Below are 14,964 nucleotides of genomic sequence, written 5' to 3'. Positions count from 1 at the left end.
ATGCACTTACATGAAACATACATGAAACCCACCTTAACCTCAGCCAGTCTATCTTCTCGCTGCCAGTCCCAAACAGACAGCACATGGTCATTAGAGTCGTCAACAACGCACAGTGTGTTTCCTCCATTCTAACATATAAAAAAACAAACAAAATAAGCCATGACATTTAGATAAAAATGTCAAATGTTGCCTTTAGATGATTAATGTCCTTGCAAGCATTCCTCACCGATTTAGAGAAAGCCAAGCAGACAAGGGCTCGATCAAAGTAAGCGGCTCCCAGAACATGGAGGGTGTTGAGGCTGACTGAGTCCCACACGCGAATATGCGGAGCCAACTGCAAGGCAAAAACACACACGGAAAGGTGTCAATAGAAGAGAAAGAAACTAAATGTGACTCAAAACGGAATGAAATACCAACATTGGAATTCACTTACTTTACCCTCTAAAGAGGTGCCGGCCACCTGTCCGGTCGCTATGGTGATTTTATCAGGGTGGACTGCCAAGCTGATGATGTGAAAACGGATATGAAAAGAGTGAAAAAGCCTTTCAGCCTCAATTCATCAAACAGGAGCATTTGAATAAAGATGCAAGCAAATGATTAAAAGAGGCATGGCTATGCAGTATTTTACTTTCACATGTGGTTATGTGGGCAAAAGCTCAAGATAAATTCATCGCCTTTTGGGCACTGCTGGAGGATTGGAGCCACTTCAAAACCCCTCGAAACTGTGCTGGATTTATCTGAACTCTGATTAACCCTGGAGTGTAATAAGAAAATCATGGCGCCGTTCATTACACAACAGGCGAGATGTGAATGAGGCCAATCACAGCTTGATTCCGTTATTCTGCAGCAGTGAACAGGCATAATCGAAGGATATCGAGCTGTTTTGTGTTCTTGTAATATTGATTTAGGGTACTTGCAGGGACACTTTTATCACTAGAGAAACAGTATATAATGTCTGTAAATTTAAAGGGGAAGTCAACGTTAAACATTTCTTGACGATAATGTGTTATATGTGACCTCGCTAGTCTAAAAAAAGACATTGTGATTAATGTTACATTTGTGAAATATGAGTTATGAAGCAAAATCTCGCCGTTTTTATCCATCTCAGGGGGCGGCCAATTTGCCACTTGCTGACGACATCAATGTTGCTCAGGTCTCAGGTAACAACCAATCACAGCTCAGCTTCGGAAAACAGGTGAGTTGTGATTGGTCGTTGCCTGAGCCCTGAGCAACATTGATGTCATCTTCTGTTAACAGCAAATGGCAAAATGGCCGCCCCTGAGATGGATAAAAATGGCTGGATTTTGCTCAACTCATATTCCACTAATGCAATATTAACCAGAATACCATATTTAGACTAGACTAAGTGCAATTTCTGAATAAATTACATGGGAATGCTGAAAGCTGAATGCTAAGATGAATTCTTATGAAGTAAAAGTGAAAATTACAAAGTATTAACTCATTCACTCTCAGCCATTTTCACTGAAGCAACCCCTTTGCTCTTACTTCATCAGAAAAAAAATGCATATTTGTATCTATTTCCGTTTTGCAGCAATTAGCATTAGAATATAGCTATGTTTCATCATTATTCACAAATCTGTTTAGAACTGTGGGTAACTGAGCTTTTTTTTTTCAACATGGGCCTGGTTGATCTCTTCTACTCTGCTGCCATCTGCTGGCCGTAACTAGCATTGCTTTAAGCGACCTCTTCAGGTCAGAAGCTGCATCAAAGCCTTCTGTATGCTCTAGCATAAAAAAACATGCATAAATACGTCTTTGGGAACATGGTAATATTCGAAAATAGAACGTATTTATACGTTTTTGGGAGCAAAGGAGTTAATAGTGAAATAATTTGACAATGATTAGCATTCAATATTGCAATTGTAATAAAGAGTTGTCCGAGCGGGGTAAGAAGCCAGGTCTTCCGGTGTGGCAGGCAATTGCTTAAACCACTGACCTAACTTTGAAATCATGGCTTATGGCGTATTTATATTGAAAAGCGCCATCTGATGCTGAAAGGTATCGATGCTAAATGGGGACACATGCTTTTAATCATTTCAGTGAAATTATAATGCATTTCCTGATATGATAGTTAGTTGGTTATCATGTAACCACTTAGCATAATTGCCATGGATACATTTGCTACGTGCAGTCGGAGGCGGGATTCAAACTTGTGACCTCCTGGTTACTAGACATTGCAATTTATCAAGTGCACCACTGAGCAGTATCAGAGAGCTGGTAACGATGATCAGTTGTATGTATGGAGGTGGGCGTGGGAAGTGGGACTTAGAAAAAGTTCAATGTCAGTCCCATTGAAAATGAATGGGGAGAAGTTGATATTTAACATTAAATTGTGCGAGTACTCCAGAAAAAAAAAGTTTAAAAAAAGTTGTGCGAGTACTGTAAGTAATGTGGAATCAGACGATATATACACCGGAAGGCGTAAATTTTTGAAGCAAGTTAAAATTTGAACAGTGCTGCATAGAACATATTATCGTCAAGAAATTATTATTTTTTGGGTCGACTCCCCTTTTAAGGAAGTAGGGAGGCGGTACTTCGGAGCTACAATTTTTTGTGTATACCATTTGATGTCATCCGTGTGTCCAGTGTAGTGTCTTTGCAGCTGCTCATCCACATTGAACAGGACAACCACCGAGGCAATGAAGTACACGGTTTCTCCAGTGGGCAACAAGTAAAGATTTGAGCGGCAGTCTCGACCGCGGTAACCGTATCTGGTCATGATTAAGGTCAAGAAAATAAAACCACAGCGATAATATTCCATAAATAAAAATTGGGGGCAGCTGTTTCTTAGATGAAGTTACATTGATTTGAATTTCCATCCATTTGTTCTTGACTGTAGTTATGACGTCTAGCATGATACACAGTGGTCTCAAATGTCAAAATCGAGCTTCACCACCCATGGTTGTCTTGAGGGAGATGTATTTATTTATTGAAAGAAAAAGGATACACCCAGTCCAGTTTGAGCTTGCTGGCCGGAAGGTCGGCTCTCGCTTCCAGACAGTAGCCATCCACTTGGTCTTTGGGCATGAACATGGTGATGGGACGGCCCTTCAAATACATTTTCACATAACCTTCCTCTGGAAAAAGAAACACAGAGGATCAGTTTGGTAAAAGCAATAATGACAGGAGGGATGATATCATTGTGTTAATAACTGATGTTTTTTTTTGTATGACTGTAATACAGCGTGGTTTTGTTGATGGGTTGATGGTGTGGGAAAGATTATGTGATTTGTCGACTATTACATTTCTTAACTCATTCACTGCCATTCCCTGCTATAGACGTCAAAAATTAATTTGAACTATTTCTATTAGTTTTATACTTTTGTTAATAAGAGTATGAACCCCCCCCCCCCCCAATTTTTTGATTTATTTTTTGTATATTTAGAACAGATATAAAATTTGTGATTAATCGTGAGTTAATTATTGAAGTCATGTGATTAATTATAATTTAAAAAAATGTAATCACCTTGCGATGAAAAAAAAAGAAGAAAAGATTATTAAAAATTATGGGCTTCAGGCGATTACATTTTTTAATTGTAATTAATCGCATGACTTCACTAGCTAACTCACGATTAATCACAAATTTTATATCTGTTCTAAATGTACAATAAAAAAAATCTAGGTTTTCACACTCTTGTTAACAAAAGGGGGGGGGAATGTTAAAATAATAGAAATAGTTCAAATGAATTTTTGACGTATATAGCCGTCAATGGCAGTGAATGAGTTAATAAGAGGATGAATGACAAGCTACAAAATACAGACAAGTATATTTTTAAACTGACTTTATTAGCCACTTCAAACACATTCTTGGAACAACACAGATGTATTAACTTTTTTTTTTTTTTTTAAGAAAACACTTTGTTATAATGCGTAAACTTTGGGCGCACAACAGAGGTTAACAAACAAGAATGCAGACAAAAAAGCGGATTAAAATGTTATGGGGGGGAAAAAAGATGTGCTAAAAACTCAAAAGTCTTTCATGCAATAAATAATAAACCAAACCAATTAAAACACCAATGACGACAAGATTTTTTTTTTTTTTTAATTCGCTGGAAGATAACACCATTTGCATAGATGCCATTTTTTTTTGATTTAGAGAACATGTGTAATGCAAGTAATTGGTTAGTGTAAATCAATATTTTCTGCTATAATGTTCTCTTTGCACAAATCCACTACTTCCTGCACTCAATACCATTCCTTCATTTCCTGTCTTTCATGATTGGACAAACTGATTATTCCAGGTGGGTCTGGCCAGTGTCGTCGTGGTTACTGAGGTCAGCCACACCTGGATTAAATCAATTCGTTTGAGTTCAGGAAGTCGTGGATTTGTGCAAAGAGCACATTGGAGTAGAGTGACATTAGAAATTGGGGCTCTACTGGTTACTCAAGGGACCTGAGGTTAATAACAAATCTGGAAGTACTGGCTGGGGGATTTTAAGGAGCTGCGGTAACTTGGCGTGTTGAGGCCATAACGCGACGACTGATTCCCAGTTTTCCTCAACTGGAAACTAACACTTGGAGTCTTTCTGACTGGTGGCACCCTGGCACCAGCTCGTTTTCTGGCCAAGCTGGCCTTGATGCTGTCTGGGGATTGGCAGGAGCTTGCGGCTGAACGCGGCATTATGGCCCAAGCTGTAGCACTGCCGCTGGTCCCCGTCGTTGCGGCGGAGCGGCTGAGGTAAATCTGGACTGTAACTAGCGTGGGTGGGCGGGCCGAGAGGGGGGTTATGGGAAAAGGGGCCAAGAGGGTACCAAGGAAGGAGGAAGTCAGTGAAATATGTTAGACAGCTCATGTCATCGAGGGGCTAAATTAAGCATCATGAACATACAAAAAGGAAAGTCAAGGGGGGGTGGACTTCTATTATGAAACACATTTTTATTGCTGCCATTAAACAATGGGGCCTTGTAACATAAAAAAAAAAAAATCATCCGAAATTCTATTGTGCAAGCTTTATGGTATTCAAAACGAGGTTCGTCTCAGAGGGTTAAATGAGTTGAGTTTACAAGATTTTTTTTTAGGGAGATACAAATAGTATCTTTAAAAAAAAAAAAATGGGGTAATTCCTACCTAATTCCTACTTAATTCCTATATTAAAAACATTTTGTATTTTCTTATGTACTATTCTAACTTCTTGAGATAGTGAATTTTGGGTTGACATTTGCTGAAAATGTAATCAAACTAATTATTTAAAAACACAATTGTAAAAATATGTGTGTAGTGAATCTATAGAAGTAATAAGTTTTACTTTTGGATTGTTCTCATTTAGAGGAGCAATTATTAATCGACAACTAACCAATTAACTCATTCACTGCCATTGACGGCTATAAACGTCAAAAATTCATTTGAACTATTTCTATTAGTTTAACATTTTTTTCCACTTTTGTTAACAAGAGTATGAAAACCTAGATTTTTTTTATTGTACATTTAAAACAGATATGAAATTTGTGATTAATTGCGAGTTAACTAGTGAAGTCATGCGATTAATAAAAATTAAAAAATGTAATCGCCTTAATTTTTAATAATCTTTTTAAAAAAAAAATTAATTAATTTATGGCAGTGAATGAGTTAATTGCTGACCATTTTTCATCATCGATAATTTACAAGTAATTGTTCAAGTAATCGTTTAGAGACCTTTTTTACTTAAAAATGGAGATCCTTAAGCCTGGGTTGGGAACACGTGGTTTGAATGGAAGAAACCTTTTTATAAACCTAGACACCCTTTCATCATTCTGAGAGTTGTTACATGCTGTAAATTGAATTACATTTCTAAAATAATGCAGGAACATCAAGTACTGAGCACGTCTTAAACATATTTGATAAGCTTCATCTTTAAGACAAAAACAAATTCTAAAAGCACAAGCAAACACAAAAAATGAGCTTGTTTGCAATGCACATATTTTTTTGCAGTGGCGTATCTACAAGCTCTGAGCTCAGCGTGATCACAGAACCCAAACCTCAAGCGAGGGTGCCTGATTGTGTGTCCGTGAACTCTTTGTGTGGTTACTATGGTGACAGAGCGAAACATAAGGCAGACAAACACTCCAGCATTGCTTGAAGTGGAGCTGAAGTGAGGCGTTTGAGTAAGAGCGGTCGCGGTGGGGACAAAATGAGTGCAGGTTAGATAAGGTGTCCGCGTGTGCGTTTGTTAATATGCTCTCAAAACAATCACGCTAACACTCACAGTTTAGTAAACCACTCCTTCACCTGTCTTGACAGCTCTCTGTGTGATCACAGAGATTTTTATTATTATTATTTTTTCTAAGGTCGTCCTTTTGAGTCCAGAGAGCTGTGAAGTCCCAGGTAGGGAGTGAGGGAAGGTGAGGAGTATCTGGGAGGGAGGGGGTTTGGGGGGGGTCTTTAGGGGGAAGAGCGTACCTTTGCAGTGTGTCACACGTCGCATCCCTTGTAAAGGTCACACAGAGAGACACAAGCACCAGGTGAGGGATGTCATGGTTTCCTCACTTCCTGGTCTGTTATAACAGGTGAGCGCATGTTCTGACTCCTGCGTTCATCAACGCAACTTGTGTGCTGTGTGACCAACACACACTGTTTGGCATAATATGGGATAATGGTGGCGCCCATGTATACTCAAGCCAGTTAAATTTTTATCCTTTATTTATTTAATATGTACATATACTATTTTAATCCTGTGCGTTGTCAAGGGAAAATACGACACTGCAATACTTTATAAGAAATTGTACCATATCAAGCTTCATTTAAATATCGACCTACAAAAAAACATTTTTGTGTTTTGTGTACCCCTCTAATTTTTTTTTTAGGGGTACACAAGTAGGTATACAGTTTTTATTGTGGAAAAAATGGCATTATTAATGGACCCGCACATTCTCTAATTGGCACCCACGGATTCACCTATTTGCCTCCCCACCCCCCTTTTATATGTAATAAAGGGGCCATGTGGGCTAAATTCAGGTATTTGTGGAAAACACATATTGGAGGTTTTGAAGAATCTATTGGGTTAAAAAGAAAAGTATGCATTTCAAAGGAGTGTCAATTATATGCTTAGTATTAACGGCGGCTATTTACAGTACATGTTATCAACATTGCATGGTCTGATGATCGTGGTGGCCATTCAACTGGCCCTTGTCAAAGACATTTATACAAAAGTTGAATAATGAACTCTTTCTACTTTTTCCCCTGCACACCATTTTAAGTTATACACTTAACAAAACAGTAAAACACTGAAAAACTGGAATAACCATTTTTCCCCACAAAGAGTTTGCCTGGGATTTTATTTAATGAAGTGCAGATGACGCATTTTTAGAAATGTATTTTATGCAATCATAAAAAAAAATATTACTGGAATATTCTATTACAATTTATGTCAGGTGAATCAGGGGGTAGAGTAAGTGTGAAAAATGGCAGGAAGAAAGACAGAATAGTCAAGTCGCTCTACAGATCGTAAACGTGCGAAGATAAAAAAAATAAAATAAAAAAAAAGTTTACTGCTACACTGATTGCCATTAAAGACTCCACATTAAGTAAGATTGCATTTAACATTGCGCTGGAAACTCATTAGCAAGACACAAAAAGACTTTGCTCTTTATTTAATGTGAGAGACTATCTCCAGGTTTGGGCCAAAAATGGCCCACTGAGCAATTATATTATTAAGAGTCCTATCATACTTGTTGCAAATAATTTAGCTTAACTCTGGTTAATCAAATTTGGTTTATTTATTCATTTATTTATTAGTTCCTTAATTGATATATAATAAATTAGGACTTTGCAATTAATCGAAATTCAATTACAATTTCCATTATTACACTCCACAATTACAAAAATCGGCACAATCATAAACAAACAAAAATAAAAGATTACTAATACTAAATTTTGAGTTGTTTAAATTTATATATTTGCACCTTTTTATTTTAAACTGACTAATTTAATAAATCTTGTTTGGTCCAAAAGGAACTTGCATAATTATAGTGTTTCAAAAATATTTTTTTATGTTTCAACATTTTCTTGTTTTGTACCAAAAAACAAATGATTGTCCTAATCATGATTTCTATTATTACCAAATTAATCATGATTAATATTTTCTTCATAATCGAGCAGCCCCACTGTAAATAAAGTGTAAATTATTATAAATAATACTTTTTTAAAACTGAGCTTGAATTATTATTTTATTTTTATTTTAAAATAAGCTATTTTACACTACATTATTTTTTCAATTACCTCATGATCTGTAAATGATTGGCCCATCTGTCCACTTTAAAACACAAAGTATGCACAATCCTGGTCTTAGTGCTTTTTTTTAGGTGCTGCAGTTCAATTTCCACTATTTGGAGTTGGAAGGTGCGATCAATACTCTTCTTATTTGATATCCAGTTCCATTGTAGTCTCTCTTGTTTTGTTTTTTTGCTATTGTGTAAACGTTAAAGCAACAAATGAAAGGCTCATCCTCTGTTTTTTTTGTTCTCTTAACAGCAGGTCTTTTCAAAGAAAAATGATAACAAATATGACAATATCAAACTAAACAATGCCGGAAAGGTGCATCAAAAAAAGACAACATGATGAAAATGGAATGAAATGTGTTGATGGCAAGAAGAAATCACTAAACAATAGCACAATGTGTGCATTGCCAAAGAATAAATATAAATGACAGAACGTGTGTCATCAGACTGTGTCGTTGCCACAAAGTAACAAGAAAACAGCTCTTACCTGCATTGAACACCGGATCCCTCTGCTTGCTGCAAAGTAAACGAGCAAACTGTCAATCAGCGCCGTTCCTGCACATGTTCGGCATGGACATCTTGTTGATTTGGCTGAAGGTCACAATAAAGAGAGCTCGCTCATGTGTCAGAGACATTTTTTACCTGTCACTTCTTTTGCCGCTGGAATTGCTGCCCGTGGACCCGGCGCGGGTTCGGTTGCCCTTGGAGTCGCCCGAATCTTTCCGCGTGAGAGACCCAACATGCTCATTGGAATTGGCTCTCCTCACCGTGCTGGGGGGGGGACGATAGATGGGCAGTGAGGAGAAGGGTTAGATTTTATTCCGTGATTATATACCGTCAAGTCAAAATCACTTCTTTTTTTATTATCTTGGCTTTTCTGACTTGCAATTAACTAATTTGCTCCCCAAAACATATAAAAACGTTCTATTTTAAATATTGCCATGGTCCCAAAAACGTTTTTATAAGTCTTTTATGTTTTTTATTCTAGCGCATACCTGATGAGGTCGCTTAAAGCAATGGTAGTTATAACAAAAAAAAAAAAACGGCCAGCAGATGGCAGCAGAGTATAAGAGATCAACCTGGGCCATGTTGCAAAAAGCTCATTCCCCACTGTTCTAAACAGACTTGTGAATAATGAATAAACTTGGCTATATTCTAATGCTAATTGCTGCAAAACGGAAACAGATACAAATGTACTTTTTTTCCTGATGACAGAAGATACTCTAATCTTTCTTTTGGTAGGTGGCATGTTTTTTTTATAGCAATAGAACACAATATTCTGTGGACCTTTCAAAATCCAGTAAAACAGCCGGGAGCGAAGGGGGTTGCTTCAGGGAAAATGGCTGGGAGTGAATGAGTTAAATGTTTGGCCTACATTTTGGACTAAGTTTGAAGTTCAAGGGCTACAAGTTTATTATAGGTTGCTTTTCATGTTTCAAAAATATCTTAATATACTTTAATTTTGGTCACAGTACAACAGCAATAAATGGTGTGAAAACCAGAATATAAAAGGGATTCATTAGCTGGCTTTTTGACTCCCCTGTAGATGGCCTTTCACCAGTTAAACATGATCAATTGGGCCGCTTGGCAGCCGGGTTGTTCAACACAATAAAAAGACTCCATCAGCAGTCCACTGGCCAGGCGGCCCAGTCGGTCACCTAATCCATTGACATTCAAAAACAGTCAGTCCTTTTAGGAGTGATTTGTTTGCTATGGGACAGAAAAAAAAAAAAGCTTTTGTCGGCTGCGTTAGCCAGGGGAAAAAATCATACTAATTGGACCACATGGTAGCGTAGAAGATGCATTTTAAGTATGTGAATATTACAAAGTGCATGGAGCATGTGAATAACAAATAAAGCATTAAAAGTATGTTACTGTCATGATTGGAGATTGATGTCATAAAAGCGGTTAAGTCATGTTAGACTCGGTAACATGTTGACACGCTCACCTGAGCAGCGGTGACAGAATTCTGGATGGCAGAGACAAAGGAGACAAACTGCACATCTTATTATAAGGTGACAGGCTGTACATTGGCCGCATGGCATTTGGTGGGTCGCGGAAGGGACATAATTGGAAATACAAATGACGGGAATGGACCACTGAGAATTGAAGTCAACATTCAACACATTTGTTATAATTAATGATCTTGTCTGGTTAGGTCATATTCCCTCAAGAGATAACCATGAGCCGCTGAAGTGGAGCTGTAGTTAGAAAATTTGAAATTAACCATCAAACCTCCAGCAAGAAATGTAAGCGTCCCCAAAGCGCCCATTGGTGAGGGGAGTAAAGTTTTCCATCCTCTTATTAAAAAAAAAAGTACGTTTGACACTGAAAACAAACAGCAATAGTAACGTAATAGGCAACATAGTGGAAAAAATACAGAACTAGGTGAAATTCCTTTTATATATATAGTACAGCCACATTTCAATCAAACACCATCTGTCAATTTGAAAATGAGAATAAATAAAAAAAAAAAAATGTAAATCTCTGGTTACTGAAATGAAAGTGTTGTGTTCATCTCATTATGGTAACGACTACAAGGGATGGTAGACACTTATTGTTCCCCTGATGACATTTGTGCCACGATTATGCCTGAACACACACACTGTACTCACACTATTGCTAGATTTACGAGCCTTGTTGAATGTCAATAGCATCGGCTGACATTAGCAGTAGATGGGAAAATTGATGGGAGGAATGATAAGACATGACGAGACCTTTAAACGTCCAAAGACAAGTAAAACACGATCCTAAAACCGGGGGTAAAGCGGCCCCTCTGCAGTCAATTAATTTCACCATCACAAGGGAATTTGATTAATATCCTCTTTCATTTGCTCACCTTCTGGTGGATGCTGTGCTGGTGTCCTTCCTGGATCCAGATCCAGAAGGGGAGGGCAGAGTGCCACCGCCTTTCTTTGGTAGGATGGTCCCGTTGTTCACAGAGGATCTTAACGGCAAAGTGGCAATCATTGGCCGGGCTGGCAAACGAATCAGATTAAAACAACATTACAAAAACACACTTATGTTTTTTTAAATCACAACTACAATAATGATTTACTGAGATTGTGTTCCTTTATGACAGAAATGGGCTAAACACTTCCTTCGATGTGATTTTGGCATAAGGCGCTACGCTAGCTGGCCAAGGTATAAATAAGTAGCAATTAGCTACTGCTGACAACATTTGGTCGGCATTTACCAAAGTTTTGTACAAACAAACAACATAAAACGCAACAGAATAGCATAGTGGAAAAAGCAACACGTATTTAAGTGAAAACTATGTTCACACAGAGACGCTAACGCCATTTTAGCAATGAGAATATTTGCCCGGCTAACACCTCACTAGTCGCTGGCTATCGCCATGCTAGCAACAAATGAAAAGGAATTTGGAAAATTGGACACCGGACCTGAGAGACGAACTAGCTTAGCGCTAGCTAAGATGAGGCTTAGTAGCAACGTAGATAAGATTTAATGAGAAAAATTATCTTTTGTTCTGTTGTTGGCCAGAGTATGGCATTTTTAAAGCCAGTTGTTTTAAACTAACTAAGTATGTTGTCACGCAGGTGTAGGCTGCACTTTGAGGTTTCTGTTTGAATGAGATTAATTAAATATATAGCTATAGCTATATAAGCGCACTCCATTTACTGCATTGATCAAATTAGATTTTTCATTTGTTGGACTAAGATCATAAAAAGATTAATTCGGTTTTACTTCTCACAACATTGTTTTCTGTGTCAAGCAATTTCAAAAATCCCCCATGCACCTTCAGCATACAGTGTATGCACGGACAATCTTTAAGTGATAACGACAACACAAACGGCGCATGCACACACAAACACGTACGCGTGCCAGAATTTAAAAGCCAAAGATGCAGCTTTTTCCTGCAGTGATAAATATTTAATAGACAGTTTCATGGGGCAGACACTCACACTTGTACCGCTATCATCTTTCATGCAGTAATTACGCAGCAGGTGTAAACAGCGAATTGTACTTTTGTAGTACGTTATGTTTTTCTGCTGCCCAGTAGCTGGAAAAAAAAAAGCCCCGAGTCATCCACCAGGTCTAAATCCAAACAGATAATCTCTACTCAGTCATCTTGTAGGCCCAAATGAGCATAACAGCATCCTCTCAACTTAAAGTATTGTTAGAATATAATTTCTTGAAATAAAATTACGGAAAACACAATGACTTAGTATTCTTTGTCACATTACTCTTGCTGACACTCAGAAATGCCAAAAGTATGAAATGTGTCTATTCATTGCATAAAAGCAAAACAATTCGAGCACAGTACATCAGACAGTGTGTTACAGCAGTAAGTGTGTTTATCAACGTGAACACAATTTGACACTTGTTCTAGCAGGCAGTGATAGAAATGTGCTCCCTCATTCAAAAGCCACCAGGTCTAGTTGGCGCAGACATTCGGCCTACCTGACTTCCCAAAATGGCTGTCTGCCGAGGGAGATTTTCTCAAAGCAGGTTCTACGCACATGACGCACAATACATACCACAACACAACTCAGTCCAGTGGAAGGAGAGCAACAGAGTGAGAATAGGGCTGGCTTTTCCTTCATAAAAATAGTTTTCCTGATTTTAATCGATTTTTTTCCTTTAACACAATTTTTTTTTTTTTTAAAGGATTCCAAAAAATTCCTGACAAGTAAACTTAAATTTACCCAGCCTTTACCAACAGTTGAAATCATTCAGTCTCGTGCTGTGTGGTTGTTAACGTTCACCTTTGGTGGGCCCTCGGCGTGAGCTCATGGCCTGCTGCTCCTCAGACACGTTGAGCCGCCGGACCACGTCGGCCAGAGCGGACTTGAGCAGCTGGATCTCGTCCTCCTGCATCTGGACCCTCTGCTCCAGGGAGGCGATGCGGTCGGTGACCTCCATGCTGCTGGATGCTGACGCGCTGTCATCTGAGAAAACACGGCGAGCTGCTGTCAAGACACTCAAAGTGGATGACATATTCTTCAGATCGTTTCAGGCACTTTATACTATAGGTATCCTCGCTACACTAGAGACCATATGGGAAAAAAAATCTTATAGTTTTACGCATTTCCCATCATTTGAACACATTGAAAGTCATTCAGACAAACTTAAATACATTTTAGAAATGCACCAAATGAATATAAGTGTGAGATCTGGGTGTGAACTGTGGTCGACAGCGTTGTGTTTATATGCTTTACTTTTCTCCCAGCATGCAGCTGAAAAATATCTCTGCATCTGTGGCTCTCCTTTCCCACATGCGAGGGCATTACAGTAAGAAATTATCTCTATGAATCACAGGTTTCCATTATATTGTGGGACTTTGCGTGATAGACAAATAGGTTAGAGATCGACCAATATGTTTTTTTCCAGGGCTGATACCAATACTTACTATTCAAGGAGACCGATATTTGGAGCCGATATAAAATTTCAGGAAAAGGGAAAAATACCGGCATGAAAAAATTTAAAATACAAATTCCAACTCTTAACTTTGTGTTTATTGAACAACTTTTCAGATTTGCAAAATGATTATTTTTTAAATCTCATAAGTACGTCTTACTAAATGAAAACTTAAACAAGTAAAGAAAGCTCCTTATAGTTTTCTACAGTAAATATTTTTTTTTCCAAAATTTAAAAATAACTGAAATGTTAAACTTTCATGTATCTTTGTTTTGCTATCAAACAAAAACAAAAGATGCAGAGAGTTCCTAGGGTCAGCAGCATCTCTTATAAAGTTAACTCAAAATGTAAATAGTTCCCTGAGGCCAACACTGTTTTAAATGGATCTATTATAGACCGTCAGATAAAAAAAAAAGAAAAAAGGCAGATACCAATATCTGTCAAAATGCCAAATATCGGTGCCGATAATTATCAGTCAATCCCTAAAATAGATACAGTATGTTGTACCAAAAAAGCCCTACAATGTAGCAGGTTGAGGTAGGTGAATTTTGATTACAGCAGGGGAACACTGTATGAAGATGAACCAAAAAAAAAAGGGAGAGCCATGGGGGTAAAAAAAGAAAGAAAATTTTTTTCATTATATTTATTATTATATTTAAACATACACAATTGCCACCGCTGACTCCCTGATAAGAGACAGTCCACTTAATCAATGCACTCGCACACACACACACACACAATGACTTTGATCAAATATACATGTAAATCACCGCTGTGTTTTCCCAGCAGACTTGCAATAACAGTCAGATGAATAATGCATGAGATGCGTTGGACATCTGCGGCATGTGCGTTCTCTGAGGATTTGCCTTTAAACCAGGACCGCCTGCTCGGATGATGGAAATGCCAGGGAGCTCTTGACTTGGTAAATAATGTTGTCAAACACTTAAATATAAACATTGCTTTGCTAACGGAAAGAAACACGAACTATGTTGATCTGATGTTAATCCACGCAGATACATTTTCTATAGCGCTTGTCCTCATTTGGGTAGCGGGTAAGTTGGAGTCTATCCTAGCTGACTTGGGCAACCCGGACTTGTTGCCAATCGCAATCAGCACAACTCATTAGAATAATTAGAAAAGTACAAATTTAATTGGGAGATATTAATAGCTGAATAAATTCAATCGCAGTTCAAATGAATTAACCCATTTAAAATTTAGGCCTAATCTTAGACAAGGGATCCTCAATTATAAATCAACGACATCCAGAATGTGTATAGCATGCATAATTTAGTCACCAATTTACTTCTTTACCAAATATATTTATTTTCACATCAAGCTATAAGACTGTTTGCAACTTTGCATATGTTT

The 14,964-nt window shown here is 37.9% G+C and overlaps 1 protein-coding gene across 8 annotated transcripts in view; it reads right to left on the bottom strand.

Annotated features, from left to right (window-relative positions):
- Positions 1–14,964, bottom strand: part of eml1 (EMAP like 1) — a 43,575-nt gene that overhangs the window by 7,664 nt on the left and 20,947 nt on the right. For 5 of the 8 annotated variants that reach the window (XM_077557963.1, XM_077557924.1, XM_077557982.1 and 2 more), the window contains 11 exons: positions 12,945–13,127; positions 12,640–12,690; positions 11,054–11,192; positions 8,857–8,985; positions 8,702–8,730; positions 6,398–6,424; positions 2,969–3,098; positions 2,583–2,732; positions 434–503; positions 227–334; positions 33–128 (listed from right to left, as the gene is read on the bottom strand). In XM_077557963.1, the coding sequence (XP_077414089.1) occupies positions 33–128; positions 227–334; positions 434–503; positions 2,583–2,732; positions 2,969–3,098; positions 6,398–6,424; positions 8,702–8,730; positions 8,857–8,985; positions 11,054–11,192; positions 12,640–12,690; positions 12,945–13,127 (1,112 nt within the window). The remainder of the gene's footprint in view (positions 1–32; positions 129–226; positions 335–433; positions 504–2,582; positions 2,733–2,968; positions 3,099–6,397; positions 6,425–8,701; positions 8,731–8,856; positions 8,986–11,053; positions 11,193–12,639; positions 12,691–12,944; positions 13,128–14,964) is intronic. The other 3 variants (XM_077557933.1, XM_077557947.1, XM_077557956.1) reach the window with 3 other exon arrangements.

Source organism: Vanacampus margaritifer, chromosome 1 (assembly GCF_051991255.1).
Source record: "Vanacampus margaritifer isolate UIUO_Vmar chromosome 1, RoL_Vmar_1.0, whole genome shotgun sequence".
NCBI lineage: Eukaryota > Metazoa > Chordata > Actinopteri > Syngnathiformes > Syngnathidae > Vanacampus > Vanacampus margaritifer.
Note: the sequence above shows the minus strand (reverse complement) of the source record. Positions and strands in the feature narration are given on the sequence as shown.